General features: G+C 41.1%; 1 protein-coding gene and 6 non-coding genes across 7 annotated transcripts; all 7 read right to left on the bottom strand.

Annotated features, from left to right (window-relative positions):
* Positions 1-5,435: 5,435 nt before the first annotated feature.
* rpl4 (ribosomal protein L4) lies at positions 5,436-13,833 on the bottom strand. The gene is made up of 10 exons (XM_063004145.1): positions 13,761-13,833; positions 10,296-10,467; positions 9,910-10,016; positions 9,565-9,703; positions 9,163-9,287; positions 6,530-6,659; positions 6,169-6,325; positions 5,889-5,972; positions 5,669-5,789; positions 5,436-5,581 (listed from the first exon to the last, which is right to left on the bottom strand). The coding sequence occupies exons 1-10, from the start codon at positions 13,761-13,763 to the stop codon at positions 5,498-5,500; spliced, it is 1,122 nt and encodes a 373-aa protein (XP_062860215.1). The 5' UTR covers positions 13,764-13,833; the 3' UTR covers positions 5,436-5,497.
* On the bottom strand, positions 6,048-6,118 carry LOC134323706 (small nucleolar RNA SNORD18). The gene has a single exon (XR_010014087.1). It is a non-coding gene; the product is annotated as a small nucleolar RNA SNORD18 (small nucleolar RNA).
* LOC134323710 (small nucleolar RNA SNORD18) lies at positions 6,411-6,479 on the bottom strand. The gene has a single exon (XR_010014091.1). It is a non-coding gene; the product is annotated as a small nucleolar RNA SNORD18 (small nucleolar RNA).
* LOC134323723 (small nucleolar RNA SNORD16) lies at positions 8,510-8,607 on the bottom strand. Its single transcript, XR_010014103.1, has one exon. It is a non-coding gene; the product is annotated as a small nucleolar RNA SNORD16 (small nucleolar RNA).
* On the bottom strand, positions 9,355-9,484 carry LOC134323724 (small nucleolar RNA SNORA35). Its single transcript, XR_010014104.1, has one exon. It is a non-coding gene; the product is annotated as a small nucleolar RNA SNORA35 (small nucleolar RNA).
* On the bottom strand, positions 9,764-9,861 carry LOC134323721 (small nucleolar RNA SNORD16). The gene has a single exon (XR_010014101.1). It is a non-coding gene; the product is annotated as a small nucleolar RNA SNORD16 (small nucleolar RNA).
* LOC134323722 (small nucleolar RNA SNORD16) lies at positions 10,537-10,634 on the bottom strand. The gene has a single exon (XR_010014102.1). It is a non-coding gene; the product is annotated as a small nucleolar RNA SNORD16 (small nucleolar RNA).
* Positions 13,834-14,001: the final 168 nt, after the last annotated feature.

Below are 14,001 nucleotides of genomic sequence, written 5' to 3'. Positions count from 1 at the left end.
TCCTTATATGATGCATGCTCAGAATTACAGGCAAATTAAATATCTTCTATAATAAATAAGCTTCCACAGAATGTATGCTCACATTTACATGGGCTGCATGTTAAATCACGTAATATCATACTGTGCATATTATGGTAACACACTGGTGATATACTGGTTACACACACTTAGTATGAGTTCGGAAAACTACAGTCCATTGCTGACTGTTAATGCACTAGCAAGCTAGAATGTGATCAATACACTTTCCAAACTAGTAGATTAATTTCTATACATATTTATAGGAACAAATATGTAATAAGCACTAAAGAGTATTTCACAATAGAAGAAATAAGGCAAGTATAACTGCTGAACTATAGGGCCCTATGAAATCCACAATGTAAAGACAATATAAACATTAACTTTAGTCTTTTTTGCTTATTAAAAAAAATGCACTACTGATGTTATATATTGAAGTAAAATATAGGCTTATTTACCAACATTACAAAGAATAAAAACTCAAATCCAAACCATAAAAATAAAAGCTGGAAATAAATAATTTCATCAGGCCCTAGGACTGTTCTCGCCATGCTGCTTTGCTCATCATTTACTTTCCACTGAGCTTTCCTTAACTTTATCAGCTTCTTTACCAGTCTGTACAGTGGGTTTGGCCGGTGGCTGACTCTGCCCACCTTCCGTTTCCAAGGGTTGCTTCACATCGCCAGCCTTATCCACTTTGTCGTTCTGCATCTCCTCCGGCGTGAACTCGATGTTAAGTTGTTGATCCTTGTTTTTCTTTCTTGCAAGGCAGCCTTTAAGACCGTAGCGATGCAAAGCTCGCTTGACCGTAGACAATGAAACCTGTGTTCCAGCAGCTTCTAATTCATGGCAGACCTGTTTCCTGGTGGTCCCCGGATTACATCCGACCATCCAGACCAATTTTCTCTCAGCATAAGGTGACAATTTGGGTTTTCTTCCAGACCTGGGCAAAGATATCACTGTTCCATGAATTTTGTACTTCTGGACAATCGTTTGTACTGACGATCTCGGCAGGTGAAGTTTCCTGGAAATTGCGCCAAGGGACATTCCTGACTTGTGTAAATCTACGATCCGCTCTCTGAGATCTGTACAGAGCTCCCTAGCCTTTCCCATTGTAATGCCTGTGGCTCGATCCAATTGGTGCAGTCAAACTAAGCCTACTTGAAATGTACACTGAAGTCACCAGTGGTACTCGATCATAATCACAGAGGTAAAATTAAGAGGCCATGCTTTTTAGTTTATACAAACCCACAATAAACTCAATGTTTTCTGCAAGTGTGTTCCAATCATTCAGTCAGTAAATTAAGAAGTCGCCGTGTATGCAAACCTTTGACCTCAGGTGTAGTTGAAGGACCTGTTACACAGAAACATTTGCCATTTAAAATTGGACATGATTATTGATTTTTCCCCATTTACTCTATAATCAGTGCCTTAACCCTACAAAAATGACCAAAAGTAAAAGAAAACCATTTCCAAGACCCTAATAATCACTTACATTTTAGCTTTTTAGTAAACAAGCATACTAATCAATGTTAATAAGATATTCCACTTTTCCCCTTAGATGTAATCCATCTACTACCTACAGGGGTGCCCAATACGTAGATCGCACGCCATTCAACAAGACATAAAATGTGGTTACTGTTTCTTTAATTTGCAGTTTGTTACCATAGCTACGCATCAGCCCGTCGAAAGCAATGCGAATCTAGACAGTTTTTCATTCATCAGTAGCCAGTTCGCACCATTTTTTAAAAATGCATTTATGAATTTTGTCTTCCGCTGCTACCAGAGATACCAGATTGCATCCAAGGAGAGCATGTCGCTGTACACGCCTCTTCCGACATGTGTACAGCCCTCCTCTTCTCGCCCCTGCATTCTGCACAGGTGTCTTTTCCGCCAATCAGGGTCCATACACAGCATATGAAGACCCACCCATAGTCTGGCCCCCACCCTGCAGATACGGTGGCCAATTAGTATCTGCTGCAGGCACTGCCAATTATGCCCGCTAGAGGGCACCCAGCCGACCGGAGGCAACACAGAGTTTCAAACCGGGGAGTTCAGAAACTTGGTGCTGGTGTGCAAGCGGAAAATCCCGCTGCGCCACCTGGGTGCCCAGTTTGCACCATTTTTGCATTTTTCCTTTTGTAACCTACACTGTTTGTGAAGATGATTGCACAACCAAGCACAAAGAAACCAAAAACGGTTCGATTCAGGCAAGACCTCTGCAAAGATGACTGTTTCGTTCATGTGTGGAAGAAGCTGACTGAGAATATTTAGATGTCATGTTACATACAACCCTACATTCTGACATTCATATGACGTCAAGAGCCTCTGCTGGACAATTTTAGAACTTGCTGGCTGAGGAAAAATATCCAAACATAAGAAAATGTGCCACATATTTACAGCATTTTTGGATCAAGTCTTAATATCGGTCCACTCTTACTGATGAACACTTGGAAGCCTACTTGAGAATTGCCATCAGCAGCTATTCAGCAGTCTAGACTACATAAACCTGGCTGACACCATTCAGTGCAAATCATCAGAATAAGGTTAGTGTGATTTTTCAGTCGCTTGCCCTGCAATGCTGAATATAACTATAGGCAACTGAAGCACATTTATGAGGCAAACACTAAAAAGTAGATTGTGATGACCTGTCGACTGAAATAGAAGATCTTAAGCCGCCTTGGTAAAGTTTGTTTGTTTATTGGGATTTTAACATCATGTTTTACACTTTGGTTACATGACAGGAACAGTATTCACTCATTACACAAGGTTTATCAGTTCACAAGGTTATATAGAATACAGTCATGGGCAATTTAGTATTTTCAATTCACCTCACTTGCATGTTTTTGGACTGTAGGGGGAAACCACAGCACCCGGGGGAAACCCACACAGACACGGGGAGAACATGCAGACTCCACACAGAAAGGACCCAGACCGCCCCAACTGGGGATCGAACCCAGGACCTTCTTGCTGTGAGGCGACAGTGCTACCCACTTAGCCACCGCGCATGCGCAGTTCAGATGTGAGAAGACGTACTGACTCAAAAGAACACGCCGTGCACATGGCCACCTTAATAATCAAATAACTATTGACATCCATGCATGTAAACGCATCCATTAATATAGGTATATGGCGAATAATTATTAATTTATCTAGATTTGCTTTTAATATTGTTCAGCTTCTTGTTAATAAACTTTGTGCGTCTCTCACGTGTAAGGAGAGAAGTGGGCGGAGCCTTGAGCAGCACTTAATCGCTCAAGCCAATAAAATCTGAGCACTTCTTTGGAAACGCCCACTAGTGGTCAAGCAAGCAAAAAGCTGCACGTAATCGTTTGTGAAGCTGCTAATAATAAAAATATCGGTATCGATGTAAATATATCGGTATAAACAATACAGCACTTGATTACGACTGATCAAGACAGGCATGTACCATCCACCCTTAAATTGTTTATCCTGCATGAACGTCTACTATTGCGACTAAGCGATCAGTATCATTTTTGAAATATTATGCTGCATGTAAACAAACATGCAATTACGATTCCAAATCCGAACGAATATATACAACTTAATAAGTATAAAGTATGAATTATATATATTTTTTACCTTGTTAGTAAGTCGTGGGAGCACATGAGGTGAAACTACCCCACACCGAGAAGCACAAAATGGAAGCTCAACTGCAGCCCTCACGACTGTTTATATAGAGACAAACGTCACTTCCGCTAATTCTATGCAACGTGAGCATGTATTACGACTGCTAAAACTTTTTAAGGAACGTAATATTAAATAAATATAAATAATAATAATAATATAAATATGTTTTTATGATTTAATTAATGTCCCCCAACTTCCTGATCAAGGTCACCCTTCAGCAACTGGCACTGCGTGATAAACGCTATACGAATACCCTGGGGCAGTTTACAGAAGCCAATCCATCTACTGCATGTTCTTAGAAGTGGGGAATCTAAAACTCTTTAGAGATGGTAAACTATGAGGATCAAATCTAGGTCACTGGTGGCACATTTCCATTGCATTCCATTTTAAAGCCCACATTTAATGTTTGTTCTTTTGCCAATTTACCCATACTGTTTTTAAGTACCCATTAAACACAGTTCTATTATATTATATATATCTTATATTATTGAAGTCATTAAAATAATTCAAATATTCAAATTACACCGATCAGCCATAACATTAAAACCACCTCCTTGTTTCTGCACTCACTGTCCATTTTATCAGCTCCACTTACCATATAGGAGCACTTTGTAGTTCTACAATTACTGACTGTAATCCATTTGTTTCTCTAAATACTTTTTTAGCCTGCTTTCACAGTGTTCTTCAATGGTCATGACCCCCAAAGAGCAGGTATTATTTGGGTGGTGGATCATTCTCAGCACTGACATGGTGGTGGTGTGTTCGTGTGTGTTGTGCTGGTACGAGTGGATCAGACACAGCAATGCTGCCGGAGTTTTTAAATACCGTGTCCACTCACTGTCCACTCTATTAGACACTCCTACCTAGTTGGTCCACCTTGTAGATGTAAAGTCAGAGACGATCATAAAGATGACCAACTTAGTGGTCACAGGACGCTGCCCACGGGGCACTGTTGGCTGGATATTTTTGGTTGGTGGACTATTCTCAGTCCAGCAGTGACCACGAGGTGTTTAAAAAAACTCCATCAGCATTGCTGTCTTATCCACCACCCAAATAATACCTACTCTGTGGTGGTCCTGACCATTAAAGAACAGAGTAAAAGGAGATTGTTATTCTCTCCAACCACCACTAGGTGGGAGCAGCGTCTCGTTGGATCGAAAAAAGCTCAGGAGTCACACTGATCTTCCATTCTATAGTTCTATTTTAAATCCTCCAGCCCCCACCCATCCGTGAAATTATCTCTTATATGAAACCGGACCGTGGTGCAAAACAGGTTGGGGAACGCTGGTCTAAATAGCAACAACTCTCCTTTGCAAAATTGCTTTAATTTAGCCACATTGTGCCTACTGAGCCACCATTCTTCCGCCATGTACTGGGTCATAAACATGCATTTCATGCTCAGTCACCTCACATTTGTAGGATGTAAAAAAACTTACATCGCAAAGTTCATGACTTAAATGTTTGTTTGTTTATTTATGTTTTAACCCCATGTTTAACACATTGGTGTCATTTAATGGCAGTAATAGGTATTATGTATGTGTTTTTATATTTTGGTCCATATTATATGTTCATTTTTATTTTTATGGTTGCAAGGTAGGTTAACAGTCTTCTTGTGTTATGACAAATGCAAATGAAAAATGTGAATGCATAATAGATTAGCATATTTTAGTACAGTATAAATAAACAACTTTACATTGGTCACCTTGTATTTTAAGGTTCTACAAGCAGAACCAGAAGGGGCTACTAGAAAACAGATCAACTCGGACAACTTTCGCTTTGATAATGTTTATTGTCTGAAACCATTGGCAGATTTGCAGTGTAGGAAAAAGCTCTACTGAGCTGCAGGAGCTGCGGCAGGTGTCTTGACTTTCTTCACCCTCTTCACCTTCTTAGGCTTCAGCATTTTAGCCTTAATCTGAAAGATTAATAATATAATTAGTAAAAACAAAACATGGATGTATTATTTGTGCAAAGTAGGCATATTTATTGACTGAGTACATACTTCGGGTTTGTGCTGAAGGATGGCATGACGGCGTGCTGACTTGGCGTAAGGATTGAGTTTCATCATCACTCTGAGATTCTTCAGAGGATTCTTCTTAAGAACTCTGCGCTGAATCTTCTTGCTACAATACGACAAACACAAATAAAAAAAAAACCTCATTTCAGACCTCAATTGGTTATGTACTGTTAAATATATGCAGTGTAAATGCAACAGGACGTACTTGGGTGCGCGAAGTGCTTTCTGGATCTCCTCACTCTGCAAAAGTCTGCTCAAATCTGTGTTGGACATCTTGTGCATTGGCAGACTAGAAAAGAAAAAAAAGATAATTCAGCTGTGGGGCAGCATGCTTAAACCAATTCTGACTTGATTTGAATTAAACAGACTCAGAACTTCAAAGGAAAATCACGGCTTTCATAAACACGGACCAGAAGTGGAAGCTCATCACGGTAGTTAGGAAAGGATATTTTAAAATCAAGCACTAATAAGTAATCAGAACTTACTTGTAGTCCACCTTGAGGGAGGAAGCTTTGCGCCAGGTACCATAGAGGTCGTCCAGCTTGCGGAAAGCGCTCTCTGTCCAGATGCAGAAACGGCCGATGTGACCACCGGGGGCGAGTCTCAGGAGGTTCAGCTTGGTCACGCGCTGCAGTGTAATACCTAAAAGTTACAAATAAAATTGAAGTGTTCAATTTACACACACATTATGCACGCAGAAGACAACAGTGAACCTAGTCAGCCCAGCTAACTCAGCACTTCAAATAACAATCACTAGATTCATAAACACGGACCAGAAGTTGACTCATCACAGCTGGAAGAATGGGGGTGAGTTAGGGTAAAAGATAAACTGTAACCAGATCATACCTGGGATGTTTCTGAAAGCTTTTGTTACACCGTTGTCTTCATTGTAGATGATGCATGGCCCTTTGCGCTGGATACGTCTGCGGTTTCTCATTTTACCCTTGCCGGCACGCATGCGCTGGGAGGCGTAGACCTGCGAGGTGTAAAGATGAGCACAGGTGTCATTAAAACTGCAAAAATACATTTGCACACACGATTCCTAAAAGAAATTGGCCACTTGTTTGGAACATTTTGTATCAAGCTGCATAACTGATTAATAATAACTAACTTTTAGAGCAGCAGTCCCCAACCTTTTTTGCACCATGGACCAGTTTCATATAATATAATTTCACAGACCGGTGGGGGTGGGAGGATTTAAACTAGAATAACTGTACTGCTCACAAATGAGCTTTTTTCACTGCAATGAACTGCTTCCACCTAGGGGTGATATGAGATGATAAACACCTGTGTTGAAAATGGAAGCAGTGTTTTCATTGCTGATGTAGCGATCTCTAATTATTTATTCTTACTGTGCAGCCCGGAGGTTGGGGACCACCGTTTTAGAGAATTCTACAAGGTGGCAAGGCCAACTTTCATTCCAGTTACACAAAGCTATTTTTAATAATGATGAACTGTTTCTGTTTATAAGATTAAGGCACATTTATTAGCACTGTGCTTCTTACATCAAAACCCTGGTCTAAAAACCTAGTGTGACAGTTGCATGAAAAAACTTTAAGTGAGAAGCCGTTAGAGGAAACAGACTTCAAGGGATCGATCTTGTAGAATGTAAATTGGTACAGGCAAGAAAACTTAATGAATTTAGGGCCCCCAGCCTATTCTGGAATCAATAGGTGTACTGAAAAGCAACACACTAACAGCAAATTAAAGTAGATAATTCACCTACTTACATTTTGAGTTGGGGACTAACAAGCCTGGCGGTAAACCAAACAGACACAGAGGGGAAATTTGAGTTTTTAACAGCATAGTTACACTGAGGTTGTATTTGTGGACGAATGTTAGTCCTTGTATATTTAGTAGGGCTGCAACGATTAGTCGACGTAATCGATAACGTCGTTATTATTGCAATGCACTAACAGAACTGCAGGGGGCGCAGCATCGCTTCCATGGCACAGCGGGGAGTTTATGAAGACAGAGAGGCAAAGATAGAGAGACCGAAACTTTCAGGAGTATTTCAGGAGCATTTCAGCCAAAATAACCCAAAGAAACGAGCTGAACGCAAACACTACAGAGCAGAGTTGTGGTTTCACGCCAGCACTACAGGGAAACGCGAGCACCCTGCAGCCGTGATGACCAGCGTTATTCTGGTAAGTTTTTACACCGCTTTGTGCTTTAACCAACGTAGTTGATGTTTGTTAATGCTACAGCACCTGTCGGAAAACTTCCTAAGAGTTCGCTATTTTTCAGGTTTGTTAGCTAGCTAACACATTAAGTGCAATAGTTAATCAGTAATTTATATGAGTAACGTTATATAACTTATTATAGCCTAACGTTAGTGAGTGATAACTTCTGAAACATAACAGTTTCTAATGCTGTCCAAAGCTTTCTTATTTCATAGAATTTTTTTATTGTGATTGTGTATTAATGTTTCAAGTATATTTAAACTATCAAGCTTAAGTTTCATATTCATGTTTCATGGGTCATTATTTTAATTTGATATTGGAACTTAAATAACATAAGTTTTGTTATGTTACGGCAGAGATGGAGGGTATGACAAAAATAATCGTTGACTAGTCGACTAATCGAAAAAAATTATCTTCAGATTAGTCGACCACTAAAAGAATCGTTAGTTGCAGCCCTGATATTTAGAGTTATCTTGAGCAACAGCTTTAAGTATTTCTTAAATATGGTTTAGCTGTGTACATAGGGGGAGGTGGGTTTAACTGGAGACAAAGGACCCTGGAGCTGTGTTCTTGCCCAGAGTCTCTCCTTTCTCGGAGTAGACCGAGATAAACGGTCGAGCACTAAACACTTATCTAAATATCTTGCTCAGTATTACTTTTCGTCAATCCTCTGTGCCAGCATTTGACAGCAGGCAACCGTCACTGATCACAAAGTCGGACGCAAATTACACCATCATGGCAAGATTGGTAAATTGTAGTTACAGTTCAACACTGCAAAATAGGTCAGACTTGCAACAAACACCACTAATTAAATATTTCCAGAATATCTATCTATTGACTTGTCAAAAGCTCTGTGTGCAGAACTAATGTCAAGGTGTTCAGAGTCCACACAAACTCTAGAATAACCTTGTGAGCCACTGTTCCATAAATTTTTGCAGGGTTTCTTTAAGGGACCCACATTTTGTCCATGATGTTTACCGCAACCCAGGCAACACAATGAGTCAATGAAACAGAAGGAAATACTTAATAAAATTGTGTCTGATCGCACTGTGGTTTACAAGATGTAGCATAAAGCCTCAACAGGGGTGGGGGGGGGGGGGGGGGTGGGGGGGGGGTGTTCATTGTTAAAATTTGTTTGTTTAATCATTATTACTTTTTTCAGCGACCTATTAGAACCCATCAGAACCCATCATATATATACATTATAAGTGTTACTTAGTTTAGGAATTTAAAACTAAATACTAGATTGTGCTCCTTTAACACAAGTTAAAAGGCTTCAGAATATAAAAACATCACCTTCTTGATGTCATTCCAGGCCTTGAGCTTCTTCAGCAGCAGCACAGCCTCCTTGGTCTTTTTGTATCCCTCAACTTTGTCATCAACAACAAGTGGGACCTCAGGAATCTCCTCGATGCGGTGACCTACACAACAATGACCAGTTAATGTCTTAATTTGGAACAAGCAACAAGAATGTGATTAGATTGATAAGCTTGATCTCAGCCTTCGAAAGAGAGGCACCATATATAGTGCAGCCCCTTCTGCAAACTGAGGCTTATCTAGCACCGTAATGATGGAGGTGCGCACATAACGGAATCAGCCTCCTCAGTTAACAGTGCAAAATAGGCACGAACATGGAAAAACAGGCTTAATCTAACCATAATTGAATCAGCAACTCAAAACCTCAGTTTACTCACTCACCTTTGGCCATGATCAGAGCAGGGAGGGCAGTAGCAGCCAGGGCAGAGCAGATGGCATAGCGCTTCTGGGTCGTGTTGATCTTACGGTGCCAACGGCGCCAAGTCTTTGTGGGGGCAAACATGCGACCACCACGACACATCTGAGGAACAGTTAAGGCAAACGCTGCACTTGCATGACGAGTTTATAATCTATATGTAGATGCTCAGAATTTGTCTTCATCAACCTTCTGCACCAGCTCATGACAGCAGGCAACTGTCGCTGTGTGCAGAGTAAGACGCAAATTACACCATCACAGCAAGTGGGCACAGAAAAAGTACATTTGTATGGAGCACCAAATAAGGATACGTTTCCGAAGGCACCCTGGCCGGAACGGTGGGTACCGCCACCTCGTACTCTGGGAATACGGGCCACGGCTCTACCTGTGCCCCAGGACTCGGCACTGGTCTGATGACCTGACAGATAAAAAGGGAGAAGTAGTGTTACAACCCTATTACAGCCCAATAAAAAGTCATTGTTGCCAGACCTTATGATTAGTCTACTTTAGTTTTTAAACACATGGATGCAAAACTAGTCCTAAAACCCAGTGTGCAGCACAGCTGACAACACATCCAACTTAACTCAGTTCATTACCGAATCCAGTAGTTGCTTGAACAGGGAAATCACCAAACTGTGCTGAACTATAGCCTTCAAGGTGTGAATAGACATTAAATAAACTGCTTCGAGTAACTCACCTGCCAGTTCACTGACAGCATAGGGCTGGCGGCTGTTCTTGCGCATGTTGGTGTGCACAAAGTTCACCACATCTGGCCTGATGGGAGCTGTGAACACAGCAGGCAAAACCACGTTCTTGCCCAGAGTCTCTCCTTTCTCGGAGTAAACCGAGATCAACGGTCGGGCACAAGCCTGCAAATTGCAACATCATTAAAGACACTGTACAGAACTGATGGCAGGTAAATGCTGACCCATGTATCTTGCTCAGTCTAGGTTTTCGTCAATCCTCTGTGCCAGCATTTGACAGCAGGCAACTGTCACTGATCACAAAGTCAGACGCAAATTACACCATCATGGCAAGATTGATGAATTGTAGTTACAGGAAAACAATGCGCAATAGGTCAGATTTGCAATAAATGCCACATTAACTGAATACTTGATTGTCTATTGACTTGACAAAAGCTCTGTGTGGAACTAATGTCTATGTGTTTAGAGTAGACTTTCCTGCAGTGTAATTTTACTAAATGTTAAGTATCAGGCAACTCAAGAATGCCTTTGTCATATACAGGGGTTGGACAAAATAACTGAAACACCTGTCATTTTAGTGTGGGAGGTTTCATGGCTAAATTGGACCAGTCTGGTGGCCAATCTTCATTAATTGCACATTGCACCAGTAAAAGCAGAGTGTGAAGGTTCAATTAGCAGGGTAAGAGCACAGTTTTGCTCAAAATATTGCAATGCACAAAACATTATGGGTGACATACCAGAGTTCAAAAAGGACAAATTGTTGGTGCACGTCTTGCTGGCGCATCTGTGACCAAGACAGCAAGTCTTTGTGATGTATCAAGAGCCACGGTATCCAGGGTAATGTCAGCGTACCACCAAGAAGGACAAACCACATCCAACAGGATTAACTGTGGACGCAAGAGGAAGCTGTCTGAAAGGGATGTTCGGGTGCTAACCCGGATTGTATCCAAAAAACATAAAACCATGGCTGCCCAAATCACGGCAGAATTAAATGTGCACCTCAACTCTCCTGTTTCCACCAGAACTGTCCGTCGGGAGCTCCACAGGGTCGATATACACGGCCGGGCTGCTATAGCCAAACCTTTGGTCACTCGTGCCAATGCCAAACGTCGGTTTCAATGGTGCAAGGAGCGCAAATCTTGGGCTGTGGACAATGTGAAACATGTACTGTTCACTGATGAGTCCACCTTTACTGTTTTCCCCACATCCGGGAGAGTTACGGTGTGGAGAAGCCCCAAAGAAGCGTACCACCCAGACTGTTGCATGCCCAGAGTGAAGCATGGGGGTGGATCAGTGATTGTTTGGGCTGCCATATCATGGCATTCCCTTGGCCCAATACTTGTGCTAGATGGGCGCGTCACTGCCAAGGACTACCGAACCATTCTGGAGGACCATGTGCATCCAATGGCGGTGCCGTGTATCAGGATGACAATGCACCAATACACACAGCAAGACTGGTGAAAGATTGGTTTGATGAACATGAAAGTGAAGTTGAACATCTCCCATGGCCTGCACAGTCACCAGATCTAAATATTATTGAGCCACTTTGGGGTGTTTTGGAGAAGCGAGTCAGGAAACGTTTTCCTCCACCAGCATCACGTAGTGACCTGGCCACTATCCTGCAAGAAGAATGGCTTAAAATCCCTCTGACCACTGTGTAGGACTTGTATATGTCATTTCCAAGACGAATTGACGCTGTATTGGCCGCAAAAGGAGGCCCTACACCATACTAATAAATTATTGTGGTCTAAAACCAGGTGTTTCAGTTATTTTGTCCAACCCCTGTATATACACACATATACATACATACACAGGTGTACAGTACAACAAAATTCTTCATGTATCCCAGCTTGTTTTGGAATCTGGGGTCAGAGCACAGGTTCAGCCATCAAACAGCACTCCTGGAGCAGAGAGGCCCAACCTTTTAGTTGATGACCCAAAGCTCTACCCCACTAGGCTACAACTGTCCCCAACATGGCAAGTTAACACACACATATATACACTGATCAGCCAAAACATTAAAACTACCTCCTTGTTTCTACACTCACTGTCCACCTTATCAGCTCCACTTACCATATAGAAGCACTTTGTAGTTCTACAATTACTGACTGTAGTCCATCTGTTTCTCTGCATGCTTTGTTAGCCCCCTTTCATGCTGTTCTGAAATGGTCAGGACCCCCACAGAGTAGGTATTATTTGGGTGTTGGATAATTCTCAGCACTGCAGTGACACTGACACGGTGGTGGTGTGTTAGTGTGTGTTGTGCTGGTGTGTTGAGTGGATCAGACACAGCAATGCTGCTGGAGTTTTTAAACACCTCACTGTCATTTATGGACTGAGAATCGTCCATCAACCAAAAATATCCAGCCAACAGCACCCTGTGGGCAGCGTCCTGTGACCACTGATGAAGGTCTACAAGATGACCAACTCAAACAGCAGCAATAGATGAGCGATCGTCTCTGACTTTACATCTACAAGGTGGACCAACTAGGTAGGAGTGTCTAATAGAGTGGACAGTGAGTGGACATTGTATGTAAAAAGTCCAGCAGCGCTGCTGTATCTGATCCACTCATACCAGCACAACACACACTAACACCATGTCAGTGTCACTACAGTGCTGAGAATGATCCACCACCTAAATAATACCTACTCTGTGGGGGTCCTGACCATTGAAGAACAGGGTGAAAGCAGGCTAAAAAAAGTATGTAGAGAAATACATGGACTACAGTCAGTAATTGTAGAACTACAAAGTGCTTCTATATGGTAAGTGGAGCTGATAAAATAAATTAACTTTCAAATTCCTTAATTTCAATTATACCCACGTTTAAAATAACAGGATAAAAATTTTTTTTAAAATATGTCCACTGTTTGCTTTTATTTATTAATATTTAAGCTAAGCAAAATGAATCGTGACTCTAGCCATTAGGATGCAGTATAATACTAGAAGTATAACTGAACTTGAAATAAACACCAATGCATTAAGAATATTAAAGACAAATGATGTAAAATCCGTAACGATTGATTAGTTAACATAATTTAAGGGACATCAACACTAACCGAATAACACGGTTATATAAAGCTATGCAATTTGCTATGAATAGCCAACATAGACACATGCCAAGTTATAGCAAACAAGTTAGTATCAACCTAATCAAATACACAGTACAAAAAAATATCCAAAAATAGAATGCATTGCTTTATTGTCGCTATTCATGAGCTTAAATGTACTTTATTTTCTATATGAATCATGTGGCTAACTAGCTAACAGTCACACGTGTATAGACGTAATGCACAAAATGGCTTCTGTGAGCATTTATCCCGGCTTCATTAATAAACTAACACAAATCACAAACTACACAACAAGCACAACTCTATCCGCGAAAACATGAAATGTTAAAGATTTAAAGATTAAAGATTAGTTTATATGTGGAAAAGCACGAATAGACAAATAGGCTCACCATATTTAAAAGTATTCACGGCTCGCCAGGAACCACGCTCCAATCTCAATGGCGGCCACGGAAGAAAAGGAAGTCTGAAGCACGCCCTCAAAGCCATATACATCCGACAGAGCCTTATTTCCGCCTGCACTAAATGGCAGAATTTCTTTAAGTGTTTAAATTGTCTTAAAACAAATAATATGTAATTACATGTATGAATATCCTATGTCATTCAGAAAATACATTTGAGCGATAAAATGAC

The sequence above is a fragment of the Trichomycterus rosablanca genome, chromosome 11, assembly GCF_030014385.1.
Source record: "Trichomycterus rosablanca isolate fTriRos1 chromosome 11, fTriRos1.hap1, whole genome shotgun sequence".
In the NCBI taxonomy this organism is placed as follows: Eukaryota; Metazoa; Chordata; class Actinopteri; order Siluriformes; family Trichomycteridae; genus Trichomycterus; species Trichomycterus rosablanca.
The sequence above is the reverse complement of the archived record's forward strand: the minus strand, read 5'-3'. Positions and strand labels throughout refer to the sequence as shown.

Excerpts from the sequence above, each read along its gene's own strand:
- rpl4 (XM_063004145.1), bottom strand. Across the intron at positions 6,660-9,162 it reads CCTGGAATGACATCAAGAAG|GTCTACGCCTCCCAGCGCAT; the intron begins GTGATGTTTTTA and ends TACACCTCGCAG. Across the intron at positions 5,973-6,168 it reads TCCCTCAAGGTGGACTACAA|TCTGCCAATGCACAAGATGT; the intron begins GTAAGTTCTGAT and ends TTTCTTTTCTAG.